Source organism: Cupressus sempervirens, chromosome 3 (genome assembly GCF_028749045.1).
Source record: "Cupressus sempervirens isolate cs-2001-9-10 chromosome 3, ASM2874904v1, whole genome shotgun sequence".
Taxonomy (NCBI): domain Eukaryota; kingdom Viridiplantae; phylum Streptophyta; class Pinopsida; order Cupressales; family Cupressaceae; genus Cupressus; species Cupressus sempervirens.
In genome coordinates this window covers 520128113-520146855 of record NC_143120.1, presented here as the reverse complement: position 1 = coordinate 520146855, position 18743 = coordinate 520128113, and the positions used below count along the sequence as shown (strand labels likewise).

At 35.6% G+C, this 18743-nt stretch overlaps 1 protein-coding gene and 1 pseudogene across 2 annotated transcripts; both read right to left on the bottom strand.

Moving 5' to 3' along the window:
• Positions 1 to 1764: 1764 nt before the first annotated feature.
• On the bottom strand, positions 1765 to 5649 carry LOC149567468 (T-complex protein 1 subunit delta pseudogene; annotated as a pseudogene).
• A 7142-nt stretch (positions 5650 to 12791) lies between these two features.
• On the bottom strand, positions 12792 to 13933 carry LOC149567467 (ESCRT-related protein CHMP1B-like). Of its 2 annotated transcripts, none has more exons than XM_089820650.1 (2): positions 13671 to 13933; positions 12792 to 13530 (listed from the first exon to the last, which is right to left on the bottom strand). In XM_089820650.1, exon 2 carries the CDS (start codon positions 13519 to 13521, stop codon positions 12919 to 12921), a length of 603 nt encoding a protein of 200 aa, XP_089676776.1. In that variant the 5' UTR covers positions 13522 to 13530; positions 13671 to 13933; the 3' UTR covers positions 12792 to 12918. The 2 variants fall into 2 exon arrangements, with proteins under 2 accessions (XP_089676776.1, XP_089676775.1); XM_089820649.1 differs by having other exon boundaries at positions 13718 to 13931.
• Positions 13934 to 18743: the final 4810 nt, after the last annotated feature.

The window sequence follows — 18743 nt, the reverse complement described above, 5'->3', positions numbered from 1 at the left end:
AAAAGAAACATATTATCACATTCAATAGTAAAATACACTTATTTATTTATTTGTAGTTATCCACCCGTTTGTTGACAACAGTAAAATAATCTCTAATAATTTACTATAGAAATGTGTGTGGCATGTGAGAATGAGTATGATTTAAATTCATTGAGGTCAACAATTTTGAGCTTTGACCACATTAAACAACTAGTTTCCCCCTCAAATCTCAACAACCTCATGTTCTTTGACATTACAATCTGTCAACAATAACATCAACTCCATTTCACACACTATGCAATTCTCTCTGTATAATGGATTGCTGCCCTTTTTTCTAAGGCGCATTATAACTTTCTTCCTTCTCTTTTACCTTTCTTCAAAATTAACATCTTCACAATTCCACTCTATCCTATTTTGATGAGAAGAGATTGTATAACCAATACATTTCAATTGATTTTGTATGCTTATCATGACTTATTGCTGACATAGTTGATCTAGATTTTTCTTGTTGCCTTTGTTTATATATTTATTATCCCATAATAACTTCATTACAGTTGACTCTAGTATTTCTCTAACACTAGATTTTTTGTCTACCCCATTAATATGTATACTTTATTTGTTTCTATTTTTTTCGTCAGCTATCTTGGAGACATAGCAACTATGACGTTGACGTGTTGACTAGAGTATTGAACACTCTCTCAAATTATCATTCACATGTTGACTTGGATACTCGCTCTTGCGTGGACCTCATAGAGTTCTTGCCATATCAATTTTAAACTCCTTAGCATATACCATTTCTGCCTTCAATTTAGTTTATCCTATATTTCCAACTTCATAGGTGCTAAGATTTATGCTTAGTCACATAAATGTTCAAATTTATTATAATGCCTTAGTTTATGTCACTTGTATCTATTCATAGTGAATGAAACAACATCATACTAGTTGTAATGGATGGTAATTATTTATTCTCTTGTTTGAAAGCATTCTTGTGTGCCTAATCCTTTCTTTTTCATTCCTTGTCTTTGTAGTTGTCTTATACTTAGTTTTTCTGATATTTTTACTTAGTAGAATATGAGTGTTATATCTTTTGAATAACCAAGTACAACTCCTATTACATCTTTCTTTTTTAAAGGATAGATAAGATATATGAAAGTGCAAATAATGCATTGTTCTCTACTCTTTACTTAACTCAATTTTTGAATTAATGGGAACATGTTTTGTTTAATGGTTTGTGAAATTAACTACATTTATGCAGAGTTATCATTGTTTTGTTTATATGACAAATTTTTGTCATTTCATTATTGTGGAATTCAATGCATTTTAGATAAATAAGAGGGAGAGATTGACATGCACTATGTTCTTAATTTTTTTTCTTCCTTTCTTTATCATGTGATGTGAATAAAGTTCTATAAAGTTCTATAGACGAAGAAAATAAAGAATATTTTGTAATGAATTTGTGGCAAGTGGTGCCAAATTGATATTGTGCTTAGCACATTTATATGCCATTGGACTCTATTTTTGTGAAGTAATTATCAAGTTACATTTTTCAAGTTGTTTTCACCTTGAGCTCCACAATGGTTTGGCAAAGAATGATTTCTCCTTTTGTTTAAAAGATAATACATAATGAACAGTACATATAATACACATGATAAGAATAAGTTTAGCAAATCAAGACCAACAATGTTGTCAAAATAATAAATTTAAATTATTAAAGACATCCATTTTTAGTGAAAAATTGTGTGACAGGTTGGGGATATAGGATTTTCTAAAAAATGCATATAAGTTTCAAACAACCCAGTCCATGTCAATGTCACTAGTCAAAACCTCTTCAACCAAATCAGCAAGCCCCGGCTTCTCCTCCCTAAAGTGTTCAATATTAGCAATGGGTAAACAATTCAGTGTCTTGGTAATGAACTTGATTTCATCCCTTTCCACATCCTTGACCACCAAAATCTTTGCCTTGGACAAATAATGCAGCGAGAGATTAGTGATGGCATCTCGTAGAATAATCTTTTGGATCAATAACACATTGCATCCAATGGCTTTGATCTTCTTTATCATACTCAGAATATAATTTCTCTCCTCCTTCAAAATCCTATCCATCATTTTATAATCAAAGACCACAATGTTCTGCTAAATGTCTATCTTAGGAGGTGAAATTTGGAATTGTATTATGCCAATCTTCACATTCTATATCCTCATGGGGCCTCCATCCATATGCCTTGCCTTCTTATTAAACACCAAACCCTTAACCATGTCTGTATCATCAACAGTCCCACAAAATTCTTGAAAAACTTTAATGTCCCTCAAATCCAAAATGTCAGGCTTTGCAAGGTCGAAGACATTCAAGACAACGTCAACATCAAGCGGGGCCAATAAGGTAGAATATTGGTTGACAACCTTATTGTTCAAATAAGTGCTTGCACTTTTCACCGAAGATTCACGATCCATCAATTTGACAGGAATAGCCATGGTAGTTAAAACCTTGATGGCCTTCTTAGAGGCCCTATGAAAGGCCTTCGACATAATGGTAGGATTAACACCCTTAGACAACAAATTCACATATTGTTTAAGAATTGTATCGGCGATGAAAATAACTATTGTCGTGCTGTCACCAACAACAACATCTTGAGATTTCAAAAGCTCTACAAGTATTTTAGCTCACCGATGCTACTCGCGGTTGCCATTTTCAACTTCTTCCAAAACTTCTTTATGTTGTCTACTTTGCCTCTCAAAACTCTAGCAACAAATCAACAGATCAAATACCCGCTAATAAAACTTTGAGTGTCATATCAAATCCCTCTCACTCAAACAATTTCGTTCTTACTTCTCGTTATAGTCATTGGAAAATCCAAAGACTATATGATGAGCTCAATGTGCTCAAGGCATATTGTGACCCAATCATTACGCTGAAGGATTCAATATGTGCTAAAGGCATATTGGGACCCGATCATTTTTTTTGTTTGAAAAATCTAGTTGTCGTTAAAATTTTGAAACAGTTTGTCATCGATGGTATAACAAACTCATCAAATCATCTATGGCTGGCATCGATAGTTTGACAGGGCTTCTCATCAATGGTATAACAAACCCCTCGAATCATCTCTAGCCAGTGTTGATAGTTCAACATTTTGAATTAATTGTCTGGTGTCAACATGTAACATAGATGGGGATGATTTTTTACAGAACTTGCTGTCAATACATTGACACCTATGGAATGTGTCAAAATTTTGACACAATTGTAGCGATGATGACTTTTGATGTTTTATTGTCAAAATTTCAACCACAACCACATCAAAAAATAGGTCCAAATTTACTAGTGATGGGATCTTTAGAACACCTTGGAGAAATGGGAAGATAGATGACGAGATATGGGTGGAGATGGTTGATGGATGTAGATCAATGATGGATAATGGCAAGGCCAAGTATACAGGGTGCTTATTTGCTAGATTTTCACCAAAGTACCTATCCAAGGTGCTTGAATTGTCAAGTTTTCACCTTTGGACACTTTATTTTTCTCTTTAATTTTCTTTTTCTTTTTTTTCTTTTTGGATTTTTTTGGTCATTTTGTAGGATTAGCACGATACACTGAGGAGCTTAGGCATATAACTTCTTGAGGTGAATGATGTTGGTGGGATTGTTCAATGTTTCACCTTTAAGTGTTGATAGCGGATATGCTCTTGAGCTGAAAGATGTTGTGACAACATATGGACCAATCCATGTGGGCTCAAACTTGCCTTTCTTTTCTCGCTCTGCTTGGACTTTCATGTTTTCTTTGAGGACAATAACACCTACTTAAAATTATCGTAGGTGAACCTTCTTGTTGAAGTTGTGCTTGAGGCGATTTTGATAGATTGTGAGATGGTCATAGGTCTATTTCCATTTTTCATCATGTAGATCTAGCTATGTGAGTTTGGCTACCTTGTAATCCTCATCTGATATTTGTCCTCACAAAGAGATATGCAAGGATGCGAGTTCAAATTCAATAGATAGGACTAATTCAGCACCATGGACCAGGGAATATGGAGTTGTGCCTTTGGATGTATAGAATGAGGTGCGGTAAGCCCATAGAGAGGAGTTGATTTGTAAATGCCAATTGCGGCCAAAATCATTGACAACTTTCTTGAGGATTTTGAGTAGGGTTTTGTTAGTTGCCTCAGCCTAACTGTTACCTTGTGGGAAGTATGGGCTGGAGAAATAGTGATGAATGTAGAGTGAGGTGCACAAGTCTTCCATATTGAGGTTTTCAAAGTTACCTCCATGGCCAGTAAAAGTGGTAACATGGATACCGAACAGACATATAATATGATAGAGGATGAACTTGGAAACTTGAACTCCTGTGGTAGTGACAAGTGGGACTTCCTCAACCCACTTGGTGAAGTGATCTGTAGTAGTGATGATCCATTTGTGGCCTTCTGAAGATAGGGATGCAATAACACCAACAAGGTCAAATCCCCAGCATGCAAATGACCATGGTGGTGTAATGGGTTGAAGATCTTAAAGTTCGGCTCGAATTAAATTTGCATGTTGCTGACAAGGTAAACACCTTTTGACAAACTCATAAGCATCATGTTCTATAGTAGGCCAATAGTATCTAGCTTTGAGTATTTGTCGAGCTAGGACTATACTACTCATGTGAGCACCACAAAGTCTGGAGTGTACCTCTTTCAATGCCATAGCGGCCTCATTTTGGTCTAAACACCGAGAAAGAGTATCATGATAACCTTGATGATACAAGGTGTTAGCTATGATAGTGCAGCAGTGTAATGACCCTTTTCAATAGGCCACTAAACAAAACCCTAAATTTAATACACTGCTGAAGTATATTGCTGAAATAAGGAAATAATAGTGCCAATGTATTCATTCAATGAAAACCAAATGTTTTTACAAATGATATGGCAATTTTAAGCACTGAAACATTATGACATGGCACATTACAGACAACCCTAACTGGTTGTATACAATTGAGAACTTATTACAACTACAAAGTGAAATGAAGAACCTAGATTGATTAGATATTAGAGACTGACTGCTGAAGATGATATGGTGAAAGTGCAACTTCAAACTAGCAATTAAGCACAAGTGAAAGGACTGAAATATCCTTCCCACAGCTGCAATAATTCAGGTGATCTTTCACACACTCAAAATTGCATACCAATTAAGAGTTTTCGTTCTCAATGGCCAATTGTGACTATTTGCAAAAAACCCTAGGCTCCACAACGCACATAAGCAAAAATCAATAATAAATCTCGATGATAGGCAATGAGCTCTTAATGCCCATTTATTCTTTTTTTCTCGATAGGTCGGCCTCCTTTTTAAATTTTTTCTCCGCTTCTTCCAGCAACCTCTAGAAGATTGTTTTATTTAATGACTTTATAAAATATATCACTTTATTAAGTTAATAATTAACTCCTCCAAAAATAGGGACATTACAAGTAGGATGCTTTGCAAATGAGGTTTGGCATTGGGTTCTTGTGAGATGAGGATATATGATACCATTTTTTAGATAAGCATGAATTTTGTGGTACCACGAAGATTGGGGACCAACCAAGACGCATACCCATGTCGATTCATCGTTCTCGTATGTGGGCTCGTGTAGCTGCTCGATTGAGAATTCATACTAGGTAGCTTCTCGAGGGATCTCCGAGAGTGAACCGATAATGGCCATGGCATCTATAGCCTTGTTTTGCAAACTTGGTTCTTGTGTGAATCAGATCTGAATGAAATGTTGCTTTAACTGATCCAACAATTCTTTGTAGGGTTGGAGTTTATCATCCTTTGTTTGGTACTCATCAAGGACTTGCTTGATAATTAGTTGGGACTCTCCAAAGACCTATAGCTCTCTGATGTTCCATTCAACTACTATCTTGAGCCCTGCAATAAGAGCTTCATACTCTAATATGTTATTTGTGTAATGGAACTGAAGTTTGAAAGACTTAGGATAGTTGCCTTGAAGGATGACCAACAATATGGCTGCTCCGAAGCCATGGGATGTATAAGATCCATTAGTTTAGCTTCCATGATGGTTGTTCCTCTATCATGTAGAGATGTTCATCTAGAAACTCCATAATGAGAATCATCTTTGGCTGGTGTCGATAGTTTGACATTTGAATTAGTTGTTTGGCGTCGACATGTGACATAGATGTGGGTGATTTTTGATGAAACTTCCCATCAATACATCGACGCATATGGAATGCGTCAAACTTTCAACGAAATTATAGCAATGACAAATTTCAACATTTTACTATCAAAATTTTGATCATAACTGCATCGAAAAAATAGGTCCAAATTTACTAGTGATGGGATCTTTAGAACACCTTGGGGAAATGGGAAGATGGATGACAAGATGTGGATGGAGATGGTGAATAGATGTAGATCAATGATAGATAACGAGAAGGCCAAGTACACATGGTGCCTATTTGCTAGGTTTTCACCAAGGTACCTATCCAAGGTGCTTGAACTGCCTAGTTTTCACCTTTGGACACTTTTTTTTTCTTTTGCTTTTTTAGATTTTTGGATTTTATTGGTCTTTTTGTAGGATTAGCATGATACACTAAGGAGCTTAGGCATAAAAATCCTTGAGGTGAATGATGTTGGTGGGATCATTTAGTGTTTCACCTTTAAGTGTTGATAGTTGATATGCTTCTGAGCTCAAAAATGTTGTGACAACATATGGACCAAGCCATGTGGGCTCAAACTTTCCCTTCTTTTCTCGCTCTTCTTGGACTTTCATGTTTTCTTTGAGGACCATGTCATCTACTTATATTTGTTGTGGGTGAACTATCTTGTTGAAGTTGTGCTTGAGGTGATTCTAATAGATTCTGAGATGGTCATCGGCCTGTTACCTATTTTCATCAAGTAGATCTAGCTATGCGAGTCTGGCTACTTTTTAATCATCATCTAATATTTTTCATCGCAAAGAGATGTGCAAGGATGGGAGTTCAAATTCAATAGGTAGGACTACTTTAGCACCATAGACCAAGGAGTATGGGGTTGTGCCTTTGGATGTACGAAATAAGGTGCAGTAAGCTCATAGGGAGGGGTTGATTTGTGCACTTTCTTGAGGATTTTGAGTAGGGTTTTGTTAGTTGCCTCAGCCTAACCATTACTTTGTGGGAAGTATGGGCTAGAGAAATAGTGATGAATGTGGAGTGAGGTGCACAACTCTTCCATATTGAGGTTTTCGAAGTTACCTCCATGGTCAATAAAAATGGTAGCAGGGGTACCAAAGTGACATATAATATGATAGAGGGTGAACTTGGAAACTTGAACTCTTGTGGTAGTGACAAGTGGGACTTCCTCAACCCACTTGGTGAAGTAATCCATAGTAGTGATGATCCATTTGTGGCCTTCTGAAGATAGGGGTGCAATAACACCAACAAGGTCAAACCCCCAGCATGCAAATGACCATGGTGGTGTAATGGGTTGAAGATCTTAAGGTTGGGCTCAAATTAAATTTACATGTTGCTGACAAGGTAAACACCTTTTGACAAACTCACAAGCATCATGTTCTATAGTAGGCCAATAGTATCCATCTTTAAGTATTTGTCTACCTAGGACTATACTGCTCGTGTGAGCACCACAAAGTCTGGAGTGTACCTCTTTTAATGTCATAGTGGCCTCATTTTGTTCTAAACACCGAGAAAGAGTATCATGATAGCCTTGATGATATAGGGTGTTAGCTATGATAGTGCAGCAGGATGCTCCGCGAATGAGGTGTTGGCATTGGGTTCTTGTGAGATGAGGAGATATGATACCAATTTTTAGATGAGCATGAATTTCGTGGTACCATGGAGATTGGGGACCAAGATGCATACCCGTGTCAATTCATTGTTCTTGTATGCAGGCTCATGTAGCTGCTCGACTAAGAATTCATATTGTGTAGCTTCCCGAGGAATCTCCAAGAGTGAACCAATAATGGCCATGGCATCTACAACCTTATTTTGCAACCTTGGTACAAGTGCGAATTAGATTTGAATGATATGTTGCTTTAACTGATCCACCAATTCTTTGAAGGGTTGGAGTTTATCATCCTTTGTTTGGTACTCATGAAGGACTTGCTTGATAATCACTTGTGACACTCCAAAGAACTGTAGCTCTGTGATGTTCCATTCAACTACTATCTCGAGCCTTACAATAAGAGCTTCATACTCGAATATGGTGTTTGTGTACTAAAATTGAAGTTTGAAAGACTTAGGAATATAGTTGCCTTGAGGGGTGACCAACAATATGCCTGCTCCGGAGCCATGGGAAGTATAAGATCCATCAAAGTATAGCTTCCATGATGGTTGTTCCTCTATCATGCAGAGATGTTCATCTGGAAACTCCATAATGAAAGGGTGATCAGTGACCAAGGGTGCATCGATCAAGTGATTTGCTATAGCTTGTCCTTTGATTGCCTTTCTAGCGACATGTTGAATGTCAAATTTGCTGAGAAGCATGGCCCATTTTTCTAGGCAATCTATGAGTACTATGTGTGATAACATATATTTCAAAGGGTCAATCTTGGAGATAAGTTGCATAGTATGACTCAATATGTAATGGCAAAGCTTCTGAGTGGCGAAAACCACAGCTAAACAAGCTTTTTCCATAGTCATGCAATTAAGCTCATAACCAACTAGAGTGTGATTGATTTAGTAGATAGCCCTTTCTTTCCCTTTGTCATCAACTTGTAATAGAAGTGTGCCTAATGTTGTTAGAGTAGTTGTTATTTATAATATTAATTATCTCTCGGCAACTAGCAAAACTAGGATGGGTGGGTTGGCCAAGTATTGCTTGATCTATTCAAAACTACGATGGCAAATAGGATCCCATCTGAAATTTTGATCTTTTTTTAGCAAATGTGTGAAAGGTTGACATTTATCTGCTAGTTGTGAGATGAATCTGCTGACTGATTGCAACTTCCCTCGGAGAGATTGAAGTTTTCATAGTGTCTTGGGAGGAGACATATCCATGATGGCTTTGACCTTCTGAGGGTCAATTTTAATACCACACATTGATACAATAAAACCTAGGAGCTTGCCAAATGTGACACTGAAGACACATTTCTTGGGGTTGAGCATGAAAGGGTACTTGGCCAGTTGATCAAACACTTCCTTGAGGTGAGATAAGTGATCAAGGGCATTGAGAGATTTGACCAAAATGTCATCCACATAATCTTCAAGGGTTTTATGGATGAGATCATAGAAGATGACCATCATAGCTCGCTAATAGGTCGCTCGTGCATTTTTTAACCCATATGGCATCATGTTGTAACAAAATGTTCCCCAAGGGGTGGTGAATGTTGTCTTATATTGATCTTCTTCTTTTATCTGAATCTAACTATACCCAAAGAAACCATCCATGAAAGATAAGAGCTCGTGGCCTACTATGAGATCGACAATCATGTCTGTATTTGGTAAAGGGAAATCATCTTTAAGACAAGCCTTATTGAGATATCTGAAATCTGTACAAATTTTGATATCACTGGAGGGCTTGTTGACAGGTACCATGTTAGAGATCCAATCTGAATAATCAATTGGGCGGATGATCTTTGCATCTAGCATCTTTTCTAAGTCCGCTTTGACTAGTAAAGCAACTCTAGGATGCATCTTTCAGAGTTTTTGCTTGAGGGTCGACGGCCAAATGATGAACCACTAGACATCAAATTGCTTTTTAAAGTACGGACAACCAATTGAAAAGATAATTTAGTGATTGTCATGTTTGAGTAATTCAGAAGTGTGGGTTTAGAATGTGAATTTAATAAGCTAATTTAGTAAATCTCACAATTTAAATACTGAACTTCAGAGGAGTTTGATTCACTTCAAGCTGCTCTCCTAAATATGGACATTTAACTGGCAATTTAATGACTGTCAAGTTTAGTAATTCAACTGCTTTTTCATGACTGAAGTTCAGAATCCACGATAGTTGCATTTTTCCTTCAATACAGAAGAGCATTGTACAAGAACATCTCTGAAAAATTATAGTATCAAAATCTGAGTGGAGATACAAACAGAACATCTAACTCAATTAGATTTTGTTGAACTCCGATGCACTTCAAACTGTTCTAAATATGCACATCTAATTGACGATTGCCGAGTTTGATAATTCAGGTTAAGTATAGATTTCTTAAAATTCAGAATCCATAAAAGTTGCCTTTTACTTCTATGAAGAATAAAATTGTATAGAAAAGTGTTTTTTGTATCATCAAAATCTAAGAAGAATTACAAACACATAACAGTAGATTTTGTTGAATTATAATAATAAAATATTCTTCAAACCAGTATTGTAATGACCATTCAAGAAATCTAAACTTTGATAAGCTTAGGATGACTATCAATATTTAGCAACAATTCCAAATTTTATCACCTTTATAAACTCAAACTCATCTGCTCGCGTAATAACCCATACATGTCTGCAACCTCAAAGTAAATATTGAAAGTTGAAACAAACAAAAAGCTCAAAAAACTAGAGGGCAGCATGAGAAGTCTCCTACAATTAAAAATTGAGCTACAGCACATAGAACATTTTCCAACAAGTTGGAGCAATTTATTATTTATCACTTTTGCAAAGGAAGGGGTTTGCCATGATATCGATTTATAAAACTGAAGGGTGACGTTCGTAAGAACATAAACCCTGGCTCAAAAATCCATAACTTTGATTTTATGGAGCACGTGTGCTAAGATTATGGTGTAATGATTGTTATCCATGTTTACAAAGCTTAGGAATGCAGTCCTTGCACATCCAAATAGTATTAACAGCAGCCCATAAATCATTACCAACCAAAATAAAATAAAAGTAGAGCTCAAAACAGACGTTAGAAGCCACAGAATTATGATTCCACAGATGCGGAGGTACAATAAACTATGAGTTTTTGGTAAGAACTGCTGTCACTGCACTCCAGTAGGAAGATGCACCTAACCAATAGAAATTTTACCCTATCACTAGGTTAATCTGAACTTGACAATGATTTGTTCATATTGATTAAGAGAGTAATAATCTTTGTAGTCGGCTTCTATTATATTGTCTATGACCTGAGAGGATACTATATTTACCGAGAGGACCTGAGAGGATACTATATTTACCGAGAGGATATGTACATTGCCTGTGCATCCAATCATGGTGTATCAGAGGGAGCATTCTGAAAAAAATGTGTGCTATTGTAACTTATAATGTGAATATATCCAAACTATGAAACCTACAGCGAGGCCCCTGAAAGAAGAGATTCAGGGCAGTAGATACATAGAAGAGGCATTTAAATTCGGAAATAGGGGAAAAACTGTCTCAGTAATGGACCTAGATACATTTATACATTTGCAGAGTGCAACTAAGGGCATTTCCTAAAAAATTCTTAGGGTCGTTTGGCTGTTACCATTATCAAATGCAGAATTTATCTCAAATTCAGAATTTGTCTAATGTTGGATTTGTTAATTCAGAATTGAATTTTAAGGAGCAGAAAAATGAAAATGAAAATTTAATTTAATTCCAATTCCACCTCTTGAAGTAGGACTAACAAAGAATCATTTCAGACCAGAATAATAATTTGAAACTTATATTCCAATTCCAATTTAACGCATTCAAACTGAACATTATATTTTTTTTAAAAAATTGTTCCTACTAATTGCAATTCAATTCCAGCAAACAAACAGACTAGATTTGAGACATGAACTCTTTAATTGCTTAAAACAAAGTAAAAGCGACCAGTAGCTAATGTCCCATTCAAATTATTTCAACACCAGATCTAAATTATTGCTTGCTAGGAATCTGAGATCAAGTACATCTACCATCAAAGAGGAAACTATGGGCTTGGTTCACTTGCTTCGCAATCAGTTTCGATTCGGTAAGCACTGGCTAATACGGCACCTTTGAACATGCTAAGAATTCAGTGAACTTTCTTGGACAAACAGATCTAGTATCTGTTAAAACAACTCTACATAATGTTCCCTTCACCATAATCACATCTTCTGCGACTATGCCTACATATAAATAGATGCGCTTTTGTTCACCAAATTACCCTGATTTTAAATGGTGTCAATATAGAAATTAAAAACAGAGGCAAAACAGAGGACACAAGGGCTAAACAGAGGACACAATACAGAGAGATTTTTATACCAATTATTTTACACACAAACACACAATAAATCTTTATTAATCTTTCACTCTGATTACATATTGCAGGCAGTATAATATCATTGCATTACACGATTCTTTCGTATGTTATATTTCATACATTCAACATACATTGTTTAATACATTCAACGAGATATTAAGTTATGCTGCATTTTAAATCTTCATTATCTTCAATTAAAAAACTCCTTGCATGAACGGATAACAGTGACGGTGGTGGTGAAAACTATGCATTGAAGCATCAGTTTTCTCAACAGTCTATGTTCATGTTCCATAGCCCTCGTCTTACATTTCAAGAAATCTTAAATTTTAAAACTCAAATAAAACCAATGTATGTGAGCATCACCTAGATCTAATGAGTGCTATGTGTCCCATTCATTATTGTGAGAAATGAATTCGTGTAAACTACTACTCATTAGACATGGATCAATAAATTTGATTCATGAATTACATAATTAAATTCTGATACCAATATCACAAATTGACTTACTCTGAAAAATATATCCTACTTATCAATAAATGTGCTTTTGTTCACAAACTACCCTAATTTTAAACAATGTCCAATGTCCATTATGCACAGCCTTCCCCCTACATCTCAAGGCACCTTAAGCTTTAAAAAGCAACTAAAACCAAGAATTGAAAACAACCAACTGTAAAATCATTGGGAGATAAAAGAGAAATGAATCCCATAGCCAAGCAAGCACAGATCATGCCATAAAATAAAATACTTAGAGATTTCAAAGTAGTAAGCACAAACAATTACAGTGAAAGAATAGAGCATGTGGCTAACAATCCTCTTACTGTAAGCACTAAGAACAATAGCTTTTGTTGAAATGATTAACCTCTGGACTGGAGGTGGGCGGAATCATTTTGTTGGGGCAAAAGAGGGGCGAGAGAAGCTGTCCCTGCCTGTGGGAGAGGAAGGGCAACAGAAACCTCGAGTCCATGGGCATCGGCAACTTGGTGCATTAAGGAATTGACATCATCTTCAGGCGTGGAGAGGCAAGTGCTACCCGCCATTGCCGTGTCCACAAACGCTGACTGCACTTCCATGTTCACAAAAGTCCTCTCGAATCGATCCATGGTGAGAGAGATCTTTTGCATATTCCCAAGAGCCAGGGCAGAATCGAGCGCCTTCACAATCCCGGACATAGACTTGCTGATGTCTTCCATTTTGCTCTGGCTGCTCAAACGGGAAACCACCGCATCCAGTCTGGACCCCAATCTCAAATAGTTGAGTTGCTCGTTGTGCTTTCTGATTGCATTTTGTGCATAAATACGCGCACCGTCCATGTTCCCTTTCTCAATCGCCTTCTTTACTTTCGCTTTCTCCGCTTTCTCTTCTGCCTCGCATTTCTTCGCCTGTCTCACCAGGCTCTTCGATGTGAATTTCAGCTGGAATATCTGTTCTAAAACCTTCTCTTTGCTGCCTTTGCCCATCTCTAAACCCTAACATTCAGAAAGATTACAGATTTCAAAACAATAACAGGTAAATTTGACCTAAGCAATGCAAAAAAATCTCTAAACCCTAGCCCATAATAAAACATCCAGAAAGATTACAGATTTCAAAACAAGTGGTAAATTTTGACCTGGACAATACAAAAATCTGATGGAAAAGCTCAAGAATATCTCTTGCCTGTTTGAATTCCTCGCGAAAACAAAGCAATCCGAGTATGCGGAAACACTACAACGAGAGAGGCAGCAGAGCGAAGAATCTGAAGATTCTTCAACGGCTGAGGGACAATCAACAAAGCTTTCATCGATGCTAGAGCGGACCACAAAACAAAGTTTTCCAAGCCAAAAACAAAAACTGACCGTTGGAACTCGCTTTACGCCCAACGGTGGGTATTTTTGAAAACACAAGTCTTGCTTATTATCAAAGCAAATAAAATCTTATATATTAGCTTTTAAAAGAAGTAATTGTCAAAGGTTCTTGGTCTATTGGTGAAATTGAATAGTTCACATAGGGCCCACCAGGAATCAAGTTTGTTGAAAGGTCACATAAAAAAAGGGATGAGTTTAGGATTGTGCCCTGCCTCAATCTTTGACATAAACAAGGGATGAGGTTGGGATCATGCCCCACCTCAATCTTTGGAACCTTCAACAACAACAATAAAAATTAATTATATTACAACAATAAACAATTGTATTTAATCATGATAAAATAACAAGGAAGAGTGGTGGGAGTAGGGGTTTGAATTATGTTGAGGTTGTAGAGGGCAAGGGGGACTGTGAGGATTACAAGGATTCTTGGTTGGGTTGACTTTGGTGTATCCTCTTAGCTACTTGGTTGCCCTTATTTCCTTGTTCTCACCCCTTTATTGGTGTTTTGTTGGGCGCGGCTGTTCTGAGGCTTTTTCCATTTTGTTGGGCATGCTCATTGTTGAGGGTCATTTCTCTGTTTTATCGAATCATTTGTTGTCCAAAGGAGGCTTTTTTTCTTGTTCGTTCTTGTGTTTGGTGTGACTTGAGATTTGGTTTGTGGTGTCTTTATTGATTGTGTTGACATTTTTCTTATGCCCAGGACTATTAGTGGAAATGGTTGTATTGGTTAGTTTCAAGTGGATCATGTTAATACCTTGTGTGTTGTTGTTGTGGGGAATTTTAGCCCCTTTTTTTCTCTCTCTTTTGGGTGGCATTTCTAATAATGTGTGGATGGCCTACTTTTGTATAGTTGGGTTTGGCATTTTCATGGGTTCGGGTATATCTTTCATGCACAATGTGATTTAGAATGTTTCTTCGAGATCTTCGAATTTTCTTGATTTAGATCTTGAAGTTTTGCTTGCTATGTTGGAGTTTTTTGTGGCCTCTCTCTCCTATTTGTATCAAGCATGTGTTATGTTGTGGGCTCCATGGATTTTTTAGATATATTGTTGATGGTGGTCTTGTTATGATTGGATATTTGGTTTATGGATGTTGTTTGGACTATCTTCAGGCCTTGAGGTCATTGGTGTTTTTCCATATTTGTTCTCCCCCCTCTTTCTTTTGTGGTATTTAAGACCTCTGTTTGGAGGGTTCTCAGGGAAGCCCCAATTTTTGGAGCCAATAAGATGGTAGGTAGCTCTATTGTACAATTCTTTAGCAATATTTAATAGAATCTTTTTGAAGATTTTTCTCTAATGTTTTTCTTCTAAGGGTACATATTTTTTTCTCTTTTTTTTCATACCTTTCCCTATTTTAGGTGCATGCATTCTTTACTTGATCGTCTAGACTTTGTCTAGACCATCTATTGTTAGTGGATTTTTCTATGGGTCCTCTCTTTGGTTTGTGGAGGCTTTTATTTTGGGGAGGTTGTTTTATGGGCCCTTGAGTGTCTCAAAGATTATCTTATGTTTAGGGTTCTTTTAGTCTTGCCTCACTCACTTTTTTTCAAACTTCTTATACAGGTGGAGGCTTTGTCTGGTTGTAAGGAGTTGTATTGTAAATGGTTTGTTTCTTCTCTAGTTCATCCTATAGATGATTCTTCTATAGTGGCATAGCAGATTCACTCAAGAGAAACAATGTCTTACTTTTGGAGGTTGTTCTTTGCTCCTAGGTCTTTTGCTTCCTTATGGAAGATTCTTTGGTTTCTGGTTATGAGATCCATGTTTTTAGGCATGGGAGCTTGTTAAAACCCTTCAAAGATTGAGGGGGCCTTTCAAAACCTTGTGTAACAAATGAGGCCTCAACTTGTGGTTAGTACAACTAGAACATTTTATATTGGTTTTTTTTTTAGGTTGTTGGTTGGTGGTGCAAGAGCACCTAGCCCTAAATGTCAAACATGGTTAATTGAAGAATGATGTTGTAATAGAGTTTAGGGTGACCTTTCATGATGTAATGAGGTTTATAAGGGTCAATGAGATCATATGGTCAAGAATTGGCCAAGTTGTAAGAAAAGTTGTCACGCAACTTTATTGTCAAAGTTGTCTAACTAGTTTTTTAAACATCCATGTAGTGTAAAGAGGCCTATAAAAGGTCATTTTGTTCCTAAACGGTCAATGAGTTAAGTCCTTAGGAAAATTAGAGAAAAATGACAAACATGTTGAAAGAAACTTTTAAAAAGTTGTCATGGTACAAAATACAAAAAAAAGTTCAAACAATGCAAGGAGGAAACTAACAAGCAATTAGTTTGAAAGTTAGTTATAGGCATTTGAAATGGTTTCAAACACTTCAAATACTTGTAGTCCATCGATCCATGGGTAGTGGTAAGACAATTTGATAAAAAAGATAACAAAAGCAGTTTATTTGCTACATTTTTCATATCCCTTTGATTGTAGTAGTTAATTATAAGCCTTTGTAAGATGTTATTCTTCCCTACACTTGATTATTGCTAATAGATAATTGTATTATCTTTCATTTTATTTTTGTTTCATTGATTTTTATAAAGTAGAATGAAAGTTATGACCATTTTATTGTTTAAGACTTCTAGATTTTAATGTAATAGTCTATTTGCAATGAATTGTATAGATTTGTATGAATGCTTTGTGATCTAAAATACATATGATTAGAAAGAGAGAAGGGTCTTCTTTCATTTGATTTGATTGAATTTTAATTAGTTTGAAAGGAGTTATAAACATTTTACTAAAAACTATCTAGAACCCTCATCCAGGGTAACTAATGAGTAAGAAAATTATATTTCTCTTTATTTACCCAATGGAATTTTCTATAAATTAGTGAAATGAATCTTTATAATGTACATTTTAAGATTCCAAGGTTATAAATCAAACCATTAAACTTTTATCATGTTTCAAAGAAGCCCGAGGGACTAATTTCATATGTTACAAGCTGCAACTAGTAGTGTGCAATGAGGCTTGAAGGGTTTTAATTGGAAACGGTTTTTTTTCATGGATATAATTGTTAGAGAAGGTTTATAAGACATGTTGTGTCTCCTTTCAAGATAAGGATTGGTGAAAAGTACAAGGGTTTTGTCCATATATGTCATTGCTTTGACAAAACTTATTTGTGATAGTCAGTATAAACATGTTGTGAAACTTGGTGGGATAATTTATTTTTGAATCTCTTAAAAGCTCATTAGATGAGAGGGAATGAATACCCTTAAGCCATATTAGAGGACTTGAAGTCATTTTGTGGAAACAAAGGTTGGCATGTTCTCAGAGGTTTGATTAGGCCTAAAAACCATTCTATCAAATCCTTATTTGGAAAATATGTTATAAAACAACCTATGGTAATTTTGAGGTATGTAGAGGCAGGCTTTCAAGGGCATTTAAAAATCTATCTTGTTTGTGGGATTGATCAAGTTACAAAAATTTATGCTCAAATTTGTTGCTAACAACGGCTAGTTAGCTTTAGGCATTATTTTGGGAAGACTATAACCATTGTTGAAGCCAATTATTTTTAGTATCATTATGGGTGTCCAAGAGATGTATTTGGATGTTCTAATAGATGTTCTAGCACATATTTTAAGTTAATAGGGGTTGTATGTGCAAGAAATGACACTGTATACACATCAACATGGTCATTCTATGTTAGATTATCCAAGAATGAATATCAGATTATTCATCATAGACGGTCTAAACATGTTGACATATTGCCTTTTATCTAATTGGGGTTTGAAGAACTCCTCTTAGAACCAAGAGCTCAATGACCATAGACTGAATTAGAACGAAGGATTTATGAGAAATGCATAACTAATTTAGATGAACAAATACTAATCTAAGAAAGATAAATAAAAAGCTAATCTAACATGGATGTAAGTAAAATCTAAAATGAGCATAAGTAAATAATAATATGAGATAGCAATGATTCACAATGGCTCTAGCATGAATCCAACATCATGTCAATAATCATAAACTTGTACCTAAGAAATGAGAGGTGATAGATACCTATTTATAAGAAACCCAAATAAATCAATGGTTCAAATCGAAGCAGATGAATGGTCAACATTTTTTGAGAGTTGAGTTCTAATAGGAAGTTCCCATTCAGAAAGAAGATCTTAAGGGATTTTAGGAGTTAATTATTCAATTGAGAATTAGTTAATTGCTTTATTTCTAATTTTAAACTCAAGAGATGATTTATTTCCGTTTAACATAAGAGGAGGATTTTCAAGAATATTATTTGAATATTATCTCATTTTTAAATGATTATTCTCAATTATTGAATATTTCGATTTGAATAATTGGTAATTGAAGATATTTAATTCAAATAAATAAATAAATCCTATTTCATGTGTAATTGGAAAAAGGGTTTTAATGTAATAAAATTATTAGAACTCTATATTAAATTAATTTGATCAAAGTGGTTTAATTAACCAATTTTAATTTGATATTTAGGAATTTATTAATGTTTAAAGAATATTACACATTAACAGTTTTATGCAATTGATACTCATTGAGTAAAGATAATAGAACTTTGTCGATTATTAATTGATATTTGAGATTAGGAGCAAATTGGTTTAAGAGACCAATTTTAGGGGTATTACATTTTCCCCTCTTTGAATTGATGTGTGGGTAGCATATTGATTCAAGTAATAGCTTGATATAGAATGGGAACTGAGATTGAATTTGAGCTTGATGAAGCGAAGACCGATTGATGGGATATAATTGATTCTGGACATGGTTGAATGAAAATCAATTCTAAGGAATTCAATTGATATGGATTATAAGAAACTAATGCATGTCCATTGAAAAGGGATCAAGATTTTCTCTAGAATGAAGCTTATTGCT

Coding starts and splice junctions, on each gene's coding strand:
- LOC149567467 (XM_089820650.1), bottom strand. CDS start 13,521: ATGGGCAAAGGCAGCAAAGAGAAGGTTTTAGAACAGATATTCCAGCTG.